The sequence below is a fragment of the Dunckerocampus dactyliophorus genome, chromosome 10 (assembly GCF_027744805.1).
Source record: "Dunckerocampus dactyliophorus isolate RoL2022-P2 chromosome 10, RoL_Ddac_1.1, whole genome shotgun sequence".
In the NCBI taxonomy this organism is placed as follows: Eukaryota; Metazoa; Chordata; class Actinopteri; order Syngnathiformes; family Syngnathidae; genus Dunckerocampus; species Dunckerocampus dactyliophorus.
Window position 1 is genome coordinate 12172707 of NC_072828.1, and position 12770 is coordinate 12185476.

At 41.2% G+C, this 12770-nt stretch overlaps 1 protein-coding gene across 1 annotated transcript; it reads right to left on the minus strand.

The window, feature by feature from the left end:
* Window positions 1-1053: 1053 nt before the first annotated feature.
* spata18 (spermatogenesis associated 18) lies at window positions 1054-10569 on the minus strand. The gene is made up of 12 exons (XM_054790976.1): window positions 10086-10569; window positions 9461-9566; window positions 9185-9303; window positions 8949-9067; window positions 7651-7746; window positions 7466-7582; window positions 7144-7402; window positions 6864-7022; window positions 6591-6766; window positions 2613-2736; window positions 2464-2535; window positions 1054-1620 (listed from the first exon to the last, which is right to left on the minus strand). The coding sequence occupies exons 1-12, from the start codon at window positions 10170-10172 to the stop codon at window positions 1564-1566; spliced, it is 1491 nt and encodes a 496-aa protein (XP_054646951.1). The 5' UTR covers window positions 10173-10569; the 3' UTR covers window positions 1054-1563.
* Between the last annotated feature and the right edge of the window lie 2201 nt (window positions 10570-12770).

The window sequence follows — 12770 nt, forward strand, 5'->3', positions numbered from 1 at the left end:
TCGCCAAGTTGGCAACACTGATAACTCTGCATCAACAAGTCTGTTTTGCTCCCCTCTTACGGAATCAATCTACACATGCGTAGTAACATGGAATAGTCCATTGCATGAGAAGGAAGGGGCAGCGGTCCAAACACTTATAAAGGATGACGCATGTTGATGTAGTTTTAAGCACGTGAAACAAGACTAGTACTTTAAATTGAAGAAAAAAATCAATATCAGTTTTTATGAGACGCTTGGGGGCCCCTGGAAGTCTCGGGGCCCCAGGCAATTGCCTGTGTTTGCCTAATGGTAAGCCCGCCCCTGCTCACGAACCAAATGTAGAGCAGCGTGTATGCATGTTTAGACTGCATACCCTCATGTCACACTTCACGCCTCACGGAGCAAATGATGGACACAAGATGTTAATTATGGTTTGTGGAGCAGATTGTAAGAATTAGTTTGACAGGACGGGACGGAAGGGGGTCAGACAGGCACGCCTGGAGATGATGCACAAGGATACTCGCATGAATGGAAATATTCTCGGCGGTATCAGGGATACCAGGGATTACCTCTGGGAATCTGTTCAGATGTGCTGTGGGCGGATCGATCTCAATAACAATATCAATACCAAGAGTAGTACCTGTATTTGATTTGGTTTTCTAGACACCCAAGGAGCTTTACAGTAAGAACCCATTATTCATTCACTCCACCGTCACACACTGGTGGTGGTCATCTACATCTGTAGGGCAGCTGTGCCCTGGGGTAGACTGACGAAAACATGGCTGCCAATTCACGCAACGGCCTCTCCAAACTCCAAACTTTGACACTTACACACTAGTGTGGGCTGCACTGGAGGCAGGGTGGGTGAAGGGTCTTGACAACGACACAACAGCAACTGGGATTGAGGAGGCGAGATTCGAACCAACCCTCTGGTTTTTAGACAACCTGCACTCCTTCCTGAGGCAGTGCCGTTAAGTGTTTGAGTAATTGTAATTTCTATTTTATACACTCAAATATGCTGTAAAATATGAAAAAAAAACACTTTTTATATCATCCAAAATATATTTTATTGCTACACTGCAAAAATAAACAATTGACAAAAGTGCTGCAAATATTCTAACTTGAATACAAGCCAATGTTACATCTGCTGCAAAGAGTACGGTCGTCTCATAAATGACAATCATACAAAACTAAAGTTACTTTGCAAAAATTCTAATTAAAAAAAAGACAAAAACAAATAAAGCGAGCATACACAGTACAAACTATTTATATACATCTGCAATGGAGACAAAATAAAACCACTAAGAACGATTAATCAACGAATCAAGCGATACTGGAGGACGATTATCATTATTAGCACCAAGTCATCAAATCGCTAAAGTGTGTCCTTAGTTGATGTTCACAGTCATAAACTGAGGACTGTACTTGTCGTATAGCTGTTCACGTAGCTGCCTTTAATGCAGTGGCCTCCGCCTGCTGGCCCATCAGCGTGGTGGTGTCCAGTCATGGGTGGAGACACCTCGTTGGGAGCACAGATGTAAACACATCAGTTGAATCGGATTTGAGTACACATGATGGTGATGGTCACAAGCAGCTGGCAGACAGAGCATCCGGAGACAAGCTTCTTCCGTCCTTAAATATCTGAAAGCACGGGAAGCAGACGAAGGGAAGTTTAAAAAAAAAAAAAAAAAAGAAGTCAATTGGGTTCTTGTTCAAAAAAAGGAGCAATAACCTAAAACTTTTAAGGCTGAGATGAAAAATTCTGTGAGAAATGTAAAAATGTGACCGCTACCTGGGCCATCTAGGAGAAGATGCCATTCCAAGTCATACAGGTTCTTGACAGCGTAACGTAACGTTTTGTGCTTTTAAATGGACTGGAAGTATCTACATTTTTGAGACCCATGCCTACAAGTGTGACAGTGGAAATTTATTTTTGGGATCCGGAATAATGATCTGCTATCGAATGTCACCTCTGACCTCTGCCGCTATGGCCATGTTGCAGACGTCATTCAAAACCTACAGGATTCTCACACAGCACAGCAATGATGTTTGAAGATGAATTGAAATTGCGAATGTCAAAGGTTGCAAGGGATGTGCACAGATTTGACCTTTGACCGCAACCTTTTAGTGACGTCCGTTAAAGTCAACAGGGATCTTGCAAGCACAGAGAATTGGTTCTTGAAATTCTTGTATGGACAGAACACAGAGAGGCTGACAAGTTGGAGTGGTTGATTGAGGCAACGAGGAGCGGCCTGCTGGTTTCAACTTTGACCTCAGCCACCTTGGCCATCTTCAAAATCATTAGTGTGCTTGCTCAGACAGTAAGAAAACATATCAGTCTGACTTTGGACCTCAGCTAGGCCAGGATTACTCAAAATCAGGCGGGTTCTTCATAGAGCACATTCAAGTCAATGGATGTGTCATAAGAACATGTGCACTTAAATCAAACAGAAAGCCATGGATATAACAAAGATGGCCACTTACAAGAGAGCGAGTTGGACTGAGAGAACGCGATCGCACATTGTTGACTCCGCAGCTGTTGCCGGGGCCACTCCACTGTAAAGCACACAAACATAACCATGCATCATGAAAGGTCAACTGTGAACGTGTGACTGTCAGTGCAGGCTCAGTACCAGAGCTGCTCCTCTGGTCACAGCTTCCCCCTTGGTCCGCACCGTGTTGCCCTGCATCAGAGCGGGCCAGATGTGGTACATGACACACTGAGAAGAGAGGTCCGAGTCATGACTGCGACGATACCTGTCAGGGCCAAGAAGTGTGAGACAACTGTACAGTCATGGAAAACATGATTAGACCACCCTTGTTTCTTCAGTTTCTTGTTCATTTTAATGCCTGATACAACTAAAGGTACCTTTGTTTGGACAAACAGAACAATGACAACAAAATAAGAGTTACATCGTTTGGCAGTACAATGCTATAGCTATCATGTAAGAACTGAAGTGATTTTGGTTATCATCAAGAAAACCATGGAAGTTGCTAGATATCAGCTCTTAAATTAAACTCTTATGATCTATATTTGTTATCATCATTATATTTGTCCAAACAAATGTACCTGTAGTTGTACCAGGCATTCAAATGGATCAATAAACTGAAGAAACAAGGGTGATCTAATCATTTTTCCATGACTGTATATACATTTTTCATATGTTTAGGAGGACCTCTACTGGTACAAACGTAAAATTCAATGCTCAATTATTATTTCTTGAACTCATAATTTTGTTTATTGTGCATTTTAGGGTACTGAAAAGTGAGAAAGAAAAAGAAATTGCATTACATTTTTCCTTGGTCTGCAATTGTCATTTTGTTCTAAATGTTTTTGTAATTTTTTATCATATTTATGTCTGGGGTAAAACTAATTTGAAAACTCATGTACGCAAAAGGGACAATTAGTTTTATTTTTTTCAAGAAAACATTTTTAAACGTTTCATAATATAATAATGTGTTAATAAAATACTTTTTATAAAATTACATTTTATTTGAAACAACCTCAATTGTTTAAAACGTTTTTAATAAGGCATTGTTTAAAAATATGAAATCCTTTAATAAAATACACATTTGATTAAAAATGATATTGTAATAATAAAAAGATAAAAAATGTAATAAAAATATATTAGCAGAAAGTTGGACCGCACGGTGGCCTAGTGGTTAGCATGTTAGCCACACAGGAGATCAGGAAGATCTGAGTTCAAATCTCCATTAGGTATTTCTGTGTGGAGTTTGCATGTTCTCCCCGTGCATGTGTGGGTTTTCTCCGGGTACTCCGGTTTCCTCCCACATTCCAAAAACATGCATGTTAGGTTAATTGGCAACTCTAAATTGTCCATAGGTATGAATGTGAGTGTGAATGGTTGTTTGTCTATATGTGCCCTGCCATTGGCTGGCGACCAGTCCAGGGTGTACCCCGCCTGTCGCCCGAAGTCAGCTGGGATAGGCTCCAGCATACCCGCACGACCCTTATGAGGAACAGCGGCATAGAAGATGGATGGATGGATGGATGAATAGTACAAAGTTTCTTTTTAACATTTGTTATTTATTGTTTTATTGTTATTGTATTGTCTCACTAACTTGAAAGGTTCTGATTTGCTTAAATGAAGCTTTTATTTACCACAGAGAAAATGTTGTTGTGTGTGGTATAGCTTGAATTAGCTTTTTGTAAACGTGAGACTGAAGAAAATGCTAAAGGGTGTCCCATGAGCTGATTCTTCTGACATCCTTCCAAAATACACCTGATAATATACACGTGCCCTGTACACTCATGATCAAAATTTTAAGACCAGTTTAACTGTTGGATCTTAAGGAGGTTCTAAGTAGAGCTTCAAAATGCAAAAAGAAATGGGATTGAGACAAAAACACATTTTTGAGTCAGCAACCAAACAGCCATTGAAGTGACATAGGCTGCTCATCGGCTGATCAAAAGTTTATATTGTGGTATTTTGTGCCAATTTTGTAGCGTCGAAGGAGACTCAGTGGCCAAGAAGACCCTTTTTTGTTCTTAAAACCTTTCTCTCACAGACAGCATCTGATGGTTATTGGACTGCACTCAGCAATGGGATCCTCAGGCTCAGACCTCACCATCGCTCAACGTTATTTTCTCTCCGTTGGTAGCAAAGCGCGCTACCGCCAGCTGTCAACTGCTGCGCACATTTCTATCACCTGTTTCAGTGTTTTCTGCTGGGACAGTGAAAGTAAACATGTCTGATTACGAAACAAGTGATGGTGACATTCCTTTTAGCATAAAACCAAACGAATACTTATATGAACAGGAATACACGGATGTCGGACTTCATCAAATGGAGTTACAACAGGCAGAGAGAGAGAGAGGAGGGGCAGACAAGTGCTGAAGCTGAACCCACAGCTGTAGCTGTGAGTAGACTACCTACATTTACTTCTTTCCATCTTATTTTGGCTGATTTCCAAATGACATCTATGTCCGTGTTTTAGAAGCTCACATACAGATAACATATACAGTTTGTCACACGTAAATGTTTCAGATCATCAAATCCATGAGCTCTGAGCTCATGAGTTCTCAAGCTCATGAGCTCCCTCTGGTGGTCCGGCAGCTCACGAGCTCCGAGCCATTGGCCAATAAACTGCTCTGCTGGGAATAATGCATGATGGGAGGAAGTTAAAATAGTTGCTGTTTTTTATTTCAAACTCGTATTGGTACTTGTCTTGGATATTTCTTAGCTACCTTTTGAGTGTTAAGTTGCGGTGTGATGATTTTAGCTTTTAGCCCTAAGATGACACCGTGAGTCAGACTGTTGTATTGCGCAATGACCTCCTGCGATTTCCACTGGGTTGACAAGCTCATCGTGAGTTCCCTTATAGCTCGTGATTGGCTCCCGCCAAAGAAAGACCTACCGTTTCCTCACTGACTTGCGAGCAGCACAGTATTTAAATGATTAGTAGTCGTTCTGAAGTCACGGAAGGAGATTAGAACATGGTCATAAATTAGCCGCACCGTTGTAAAAGCCGCAGGGTTCAAAGTTTAAGAAAAGAGTAGCGGCTACATATGCCAAGAAAAAAATAGATATACTGTGTATATTTAAATTATGTATTACGTTACCGGTACATGATATATATTTTTTCTTTTTGTATAAGGTAAAGTAAAAAGTGATACATATTTAACGCTTTGTCTTTAAATACAAAGCTTTGTGTTATTGGTTGTTGGCATCAACATTTCAGCATTTTCCCATTGTGCCTTTTGCTCTATTTTTACAATTTTTGCTGTTTTTTAAAGTTTATTTTGTTTCTGCAGTGATGCAATGACAAATGCGCCACGGGCTGCACTTTGGCCACCTCTACTTTTGTGGATCTTCGTCGAGCTTTTGGCGTCGGCTCTGTGAGCAAACTACATCTCGGCTTGTTGGCTCAGTGTCGTGGGTGAGCGAGCGAGTGAGCGGTTTGAGGAGAGAGAGACCGGTCGATGCGTTACAATAGTCAGCCCTAGAGAGCTGCAGGTCTAGGGGTTTTTTTGGAGGTGCACGTCTATGGAGTTATATTTGTGCCTTAATTTTGAGGTAGCGAAGGTAGATTGTGAGCCGTATTAACGTACAATAGCTACTGTTATGTGCTCAGGCACATCACTGCGCTCTGTCACTCTCTCTCTCTTTCTCTTTGGCTTGTCGGTGAACCCCTGTTGTTGGGCGAGATGAGCAAGTGTGCGTGCGCTGGTACCAGGTTTTGGGGACTGAACTCCTGGTGGGTTGCGGGTTGCATGCCTGGAGAGCGGCGAGGCGTACAGGCGTGTTCATTGGTCAAAATGTGTGCCTGTTGGTCACTCTTCAGGAGGGAAGGGCACTGATATAATAATACATTTTTTTTCTAACATTCTCGTGATCGACTGGCCAAGTCCCAAAGATCGACTAGTAGCTCACGATCGACAGGTTGATGACCCCTGCTTTGATGCTTGTTTGCAATGCATTGCATGTTCACATGTTTTGTCTTCCTCCCAGTTCTTCTTTTTGCATTGTGAAGCACCACTAAGAACCTCTTCAAGATCCAACAGCACAAAATGTAAATTCTTGCCATTTTTCAACTGGTCTTAAAATGTTGATCAGGAGTATATCTTTGTTAGTTTTTTTACGCCATACTTGCTGCTGATGAAATGTTCTCCGTCACTGGCGAAGTGCAGGTAGAGGGGTGGGTCCAGCGTCTGCATGGTGAAGGCCACCTTGCATGCCTCCCTAATCAAGGGGCTGATGATGTCAAGGTTGGCTTTTGCGTTGGAGGCGATTTGAGGATTCAGGTTCATGGCGCTGAGTACATCCTGTACACACCAAACACAAAGTCACACATACAGTACAGAGGCCTTTTCATCCCTGTGCTAAATGTTTGATGGATGATGTGTTTTTGTTCCTTCCTACATCTACGCTGGTCTGCACGTCATAAAGGTCCTGGTTTTTTACTATGTAGTCCAAGATGGTATCTTCTAGACTCTCGGGCCCAAAGTGAAATGCGGACAAAGTCTTGCGAGCGCGCAGCCTGAAGAGGCGGTAAGCCAGTTTAGCTGTCTTGAAAGACTCCTGGGACATGACAACATAAGAATGCATAAAAACACACAACCCCACCACGGCACGCAACACCTTGGCAGCACAAACAAAAAGACTTGTGCTTTTGTTCACCTCCACCAACAGCGAGTCTTACCACCACGGCAATGAAGATGATCCTCTGGACCGTCTCCAAGTCGCTGATGTACTGCTGAAGCTGTAACTGGGCCTCCTTGCGCTCCACGGCGTACAGGTCACTGAAGCGTGACACCACGCGCAGCAGGCGGGAGGAACTAGTGAGCTGTGCCCGGGGGGTCACCTCGGACCTGATGGGGCTGGAGGAGCGCCTGAGGCCTGACAATGCACAAATCGTACTGCTTCTCGCCAGCGGACTCAAAGAGCTGCTTCTCGCCAGCCTGGAAGAAAGAAGAACTTGCATGTAGTGTAGATTGTAGGTCTAGGTTGTCATCATGTGCTACCTGTCAGCGCTTAGATAGGACACCTCGTCCCTCAACATGGACACCTGCCGATCGTAATCGTGATAGGAATCCAGCTTCTTCTTATAAAGCTCTATCTGTAAGTGTGCTGACCTCAAACTGACAAACAAACAAGGATGAATAGAAATGAATCATCTAGAAGGTGAATGTGTGTGTGGTTCAGTTACTCGTCTTTCAGTGTGCGTAGTTCATCCTCAGTGGCCAGCAGGGTGGTCACTGTTTTGCTCTTTGTCTTGTCCAGGTCCCTGTGAGCGTCATCCAGCCTGGGATGTAAAACAAGACAAGGAAGTTGGTTAGCATCCACTGCTTTGTTGAGGTTCACTTCTTTTTACACTTGTGTGACAATTAAGAATGGTAAAAAAATGAGAAGCGTTCACGCATTCACACATTCACATTTCCCCTTCGTCATTCCTCGTGAAACTTAAGCCTGTTTTAATGTTCTCACTTGGCATACTTGTATGACAGTTATCGGTTACCCTTATATTCTTTAGAAACAAATAATACATTAATAATAATAAAATGGAATCATAAAAATAAAAGGAGCTCCTTAAATTAGACTGGCCAAGTTACACAAAAATTTGACACATTGACACAATGCATATTTACATTTCCATTGGATTACTGGCTTTCATTTGTGTAGTTTTACATTTGCCCAATAGATGGCGCTACTTTTCCCCATTCAAAGCATGCAGAAAAATGTCACAACAGTTACTGTTTTCTGCAAGGCTGCGTCACTTTTGCTTTAATACCATCCTCCCAAGCAGACTATTGGACAAGATGTCCGACCTACAAAGTGTGATAAAAGCTGCTGAAAAAATAACCCACAACCCTACCTAGCCTTGAATCCATTTCCACCTCCCATTGTCTCCAAAAAACAGACACTGTCCTGAAACACACATCCCACCCTGCCCACCACCTGTTCGACCTTCTGCCCTTATCCTCAAGCCATCAACAAACTCAATAATGCACTATGAAAATATAAGGGACTATTTTCGGTACTATTTTAAGCACTATTCGTTGTGTGTAGTGTTTATTTATTTATTGCTTTTTATGTAGTTTTTATGCCCCATATTTCACCTTTGTACTTCAATTGTTGTTGTATTTATTTACAGTGACAATAAAGAAATCTATCCATGATAAGGGTGTGTCTATTGATGTTGTCTAGTGGTGTGTAAAAGGTGTAATAGGTGTAAATTACATATTTCCATTTCCCATGGGAAAAAAATGAAAAAATCAAAATACATTAGATACATTTTAGTTAAAACCTCAATGTTGCAGGCAAATTAAAGTGGGTGAAAGCCAATAGAAACAGTTCTGAAAAAGGCCAAACCATGGAGGTAAAATCCACACCTGTAAAGAAGTGACATTTAAAAAAAAAAAGGGCTACAGTCTTGTCTTCCATATTTCCTAAAACATACTGTATGTATATTGACTTCAATGTGCGTCTTTTCCATCAAAGACTCACTCTGCTTTTACCGAGTCCAGCTGCAGCCGAGTGGAGCACAGCTGCGACTCCATCCACTGCATGTCATTCTTGTTGCAGCTGGTCAGCTCCGTGATCTTACGCTCCTTTTCTGCCAAATCCTGATTGAGGATGCACAATCAAACAATTAATTAAGGCTGACGAACAGGCTTGTCCGGCCTTGACATTGTAGTTTCAACATTGGGATTTATGAGGCGAGCTTTAAGAATTGAGGTCACCTGCATGAGACTGAAACTGGCATCACTGCTGGTGATAGGTGGCCTTGACGTTGAGAAGCAAGTTCCAAGGCACGGCAGCAAGCGTGTTTTGATCGCAGACACTCCATCTGTGTGTTTGCCTGAGTCGCAAGGGGAGAATGTATACGATATTTATTGATATCATTTTTATTTTCATTAGTCTTAGGTCAGGTTTAAAAAACAAACAAAAAATAAATAAAAATAACTTTCTTATGCACATACAGTATATAGCAGCTTCACACGTGCATGAATAGTTACCTTCAGCAGCTACAGAATTAAGGATGGCGAAGAGCTGTGCTTGGATTTTTGCCGTGAATTCTATCATCTCACAGCACCTGTTCATGTTCTCGTCACAGGAAATGACCTTGGGAACGACAAAACACGCAAAAGTGGATACTCTGTACTATTTCGCAAGACATTGTTATTGTGAACATGTACTTATAAATTATTGCATTGGATTAAAAGTTAGTCGTCTCAACTGTTTAATGAGAACTTACAGTAAATTTTGTGAAATACAACGCTGCGCATTATATTTGTCATTGCAAGTAACAAAACGATGATTTAAACGGCTTCCGGGTTCGGACGAACGGAAAGTAACCTGGAAGTAACAAGCCGTGAGCCATCTTTACGAGTAAAAGCTCTTTGGAAACGTCCGCCTTTAGCCATTGCGACACACTTCCATGGCAACCAAACTGAAATTGTAAATCTGCGTTAAATTAGTGCGATATATCTGCAGTTTATTTTCTGAATATATGAATTAGCAATGATAGTACGACAAACTAGAACGAGGACTCAAAATGTTAACTGACGTCATTATAAGGTGAAGTTATTCATATTTACACAGTGATTGGATGTACGGTATTCCACTTACGAATGCACTTACATGATACTCTAGTTGCCATTTCTGCAGCTTGTCCAGTAATCCGCTGAAGCAGGAGTTGCTAATCAGAAAGTTTAAAGCTTCCGCCATGTTTGAGCTTGTCCCTCAAGCGAGTCAAAGTCTTACAAAAAAAAAAAAAAAACAATAAAAAAGGTTGTCTCCTTGTCCCCGCCTACATACAATCCGCTTGGAGACCAACATGAATGACGTCTGTTGTTCGTTTGGCCCATCGAGTTCAAAGTTAAGGACAAAAAAGATGTTCACACAGGTGTGTCGACGTCTCGCTGCTGGCCTTTGTTTCACAGCAACAGGATTAAACAAACTGAGCCTGTGTGGCCTCTGATGTGTTTTAAATCATATCTAGACACGACTTTAGAGGAATTAAATGTAGCTTAACTAGCCTTCCTAACTAGATAGCGCGTCATTGGAATTAGCATGGCGCCCCCACTCGGTGCATTTTCGCTCTCCAGTCGTCCCAAGTGTAAAGTCATACCGTCAAATGACACCGAAGACCTCATCTTTGTAGGTTAGTGACACAGACACGTCGTTGCATGTCGGACTGTCCCAAACTGCTCATCTACTGCAGAAGTTGACAAAGACCTGCCGCAAGTAGCACGATCGATCCAACATCGACAGTATCGATACCAAAAGGTATTCACTGGTACTGTATTCTAGTGTGATGAGCTCAAAATCTTTTAATTTCTCTCAATTTGAATGAGAGACAGTAGTTTTCTGGGCTTGATTAGTTATATTTGCACTACACAGTAGTTTATCATAGTTAATTTGTTCCAGACCCGATGGTTGTAAGTGAAATTTGAAGTAGGATTCCTTATTTATAAATTGAATATTTCGTAGTTAGAGCATAGAAGACCTGTCTACAACCTTCTTAATACGTGTTTTTTTTAACATTAGAGCCATCTAGAAATGAAATAACTCGGGATGTCAAATTATAGCATTAATTCTGATACATTAATTACAGCTGCATTTAGTGTGTTATTTGTTTTAATGGCATGAATCTAATTTTTAATCTCTGACTTTACGTTGCTGAAACAATTGTATGTAATAACAGGGAATAATTGTACTTTTAGTTGATATTGTAACATTGTCTTATATACAGTACTGCAGTTGTATTTATAAATTGTTCATAAATATGTGTGCTGATACATTTTTTTGTTCACCTAAAATGTTTGTCCTATGTTTTATTCTAATTCTAACCATGATCAAACAACAAATTCAAGGCAAACTCACAAAATCCTTCAATGATCTTGAAAAATGTCAAGTAAAAAGTATCAGTATCAGCAATACCAATTGATACCAACATTTGCATTATCGCCCAACGCTAGGTGCAGGTCGCGTATGCAACAGCAGTAGCAAGCATTCATCAATGCAACAGAAGGTGCTGTTTGTTGCATGCTCAATGGATGGTCTTGCAATTAAAGCCACAGAAGAAGAGAGTTGATGTACTTTTGTTGTTGTCGTTCTGACAGATTTCCTTGATTTGCTGAGGTAAGTAAATGATGAAAGGATTTGTAATACAGTTCAACAAAAACAGTTCACCCACATGATTGCATTCTCACCATTTTACACATTATTACTTTATTTGCGGTCTAATCCCAGCTCACATTATACACTCCTGATTTTTAGACCAGGTGAAAAATTGCATTATTGGATTTTAAGGAGGATCTGCGTAGAGCTTCTAAATGCCAAAAATAGAAATGGAAATCGCTGCTGAGGTTGGACGGTGTCATTTTAAACTTCTTAAAAGTTTCACTTTTTTGTTCCTTTTATGGAACAAAAAAGTCAAGTGGTAGACCCAAAAAAATGTCACCGGCCCTGAGCCCCAGGAGCCGATTGGCTGTCCGTGGCTGACACGGGAAGATCCTTGGCCCAAATGAAGGTTGTTACCAGTGCCGAATGTCCAATAACCATTGGACAGAATCTGGCGAGAGGCGGGGTACACCCTGGACTGGTCGCCATCCTGCGTGTTCCCCTGATCTAAATCCAATTGATAATATCTGAGGATGGATCGGCAAGGGAAGTTAAAAAAATGGACATCAGTTCCAGACAGTTGATGCCCTCCATGAAGCCATCTTCACCACCTTTTTTAACATCTGATTTCTATTTTAGTGGGGTTTCTGTTTTTTTTAGCCATGGTCTTCAAATTTTGATAAGCTGATGAACAGCCATTAATAGTTGTTTGCAATAAATTGCTTAGTCAAAAATGTTTTTGTCTCACTCCCATTTCTTCTTTTTACATTTTGAAACTCTACTTAGAACCTGCTTAAGATCCAACAGTGCAAAATGTAAATTCTTGCAAGTGGTTTCTGCTTACTGTCTTGCTGCTTTCACGAACAGCCAGAACCACAATTAGTTACTGTGCTATAGTCTTATAATATAATAGTCTTGGAGTCACCAAATATTTACTAATATAACTTTTAAGAATTATAAACTGTAGGTCCCCGCGACCCTAAGAAGGAAAAGCGGTATAGAAAATGGATGGATGGATGGGTCCTTGCCAAGGCCATGGAAAATGTGTTCTATTTTGGGAACCTCCCCCATTGGCTGGTTGCAGCGGAATGTGCCATCTTACGAAAGCGAAATTATGCAGTATTGGGAACCTTCCAGCCGACGTTATAGATACTGGCCGTTGACTATAGTTTGTCTTGCCGCAAGCCAGCGTTGACATTA

Excerpts from the sequence above, each read along its gene's own strand:
- spata18 (XM_054790976.1), bottom strand. The coding sequence starts at position 10,172 with ATGGCGGAAGCTTTAAACTTTCTGATTAGCAACTCCTGCTTCAGCGGA. Across the intron at positions 7,403-7,465 it reads TCCTATCTAAGCGCTGACAG|GCTGGCGAGAAGCAGCTCTT; the intron begins GTAGCACATGAT and ends TCTTTCTTCCAG. Across the intron at positions 7,023-7,143 it reads TCATCTTCATTGCCGTGGTG|GAGTCTTTCAAGACAGCTAA; the intron begins GTAAGACTCGCT and ends GTCATGTCCCAG.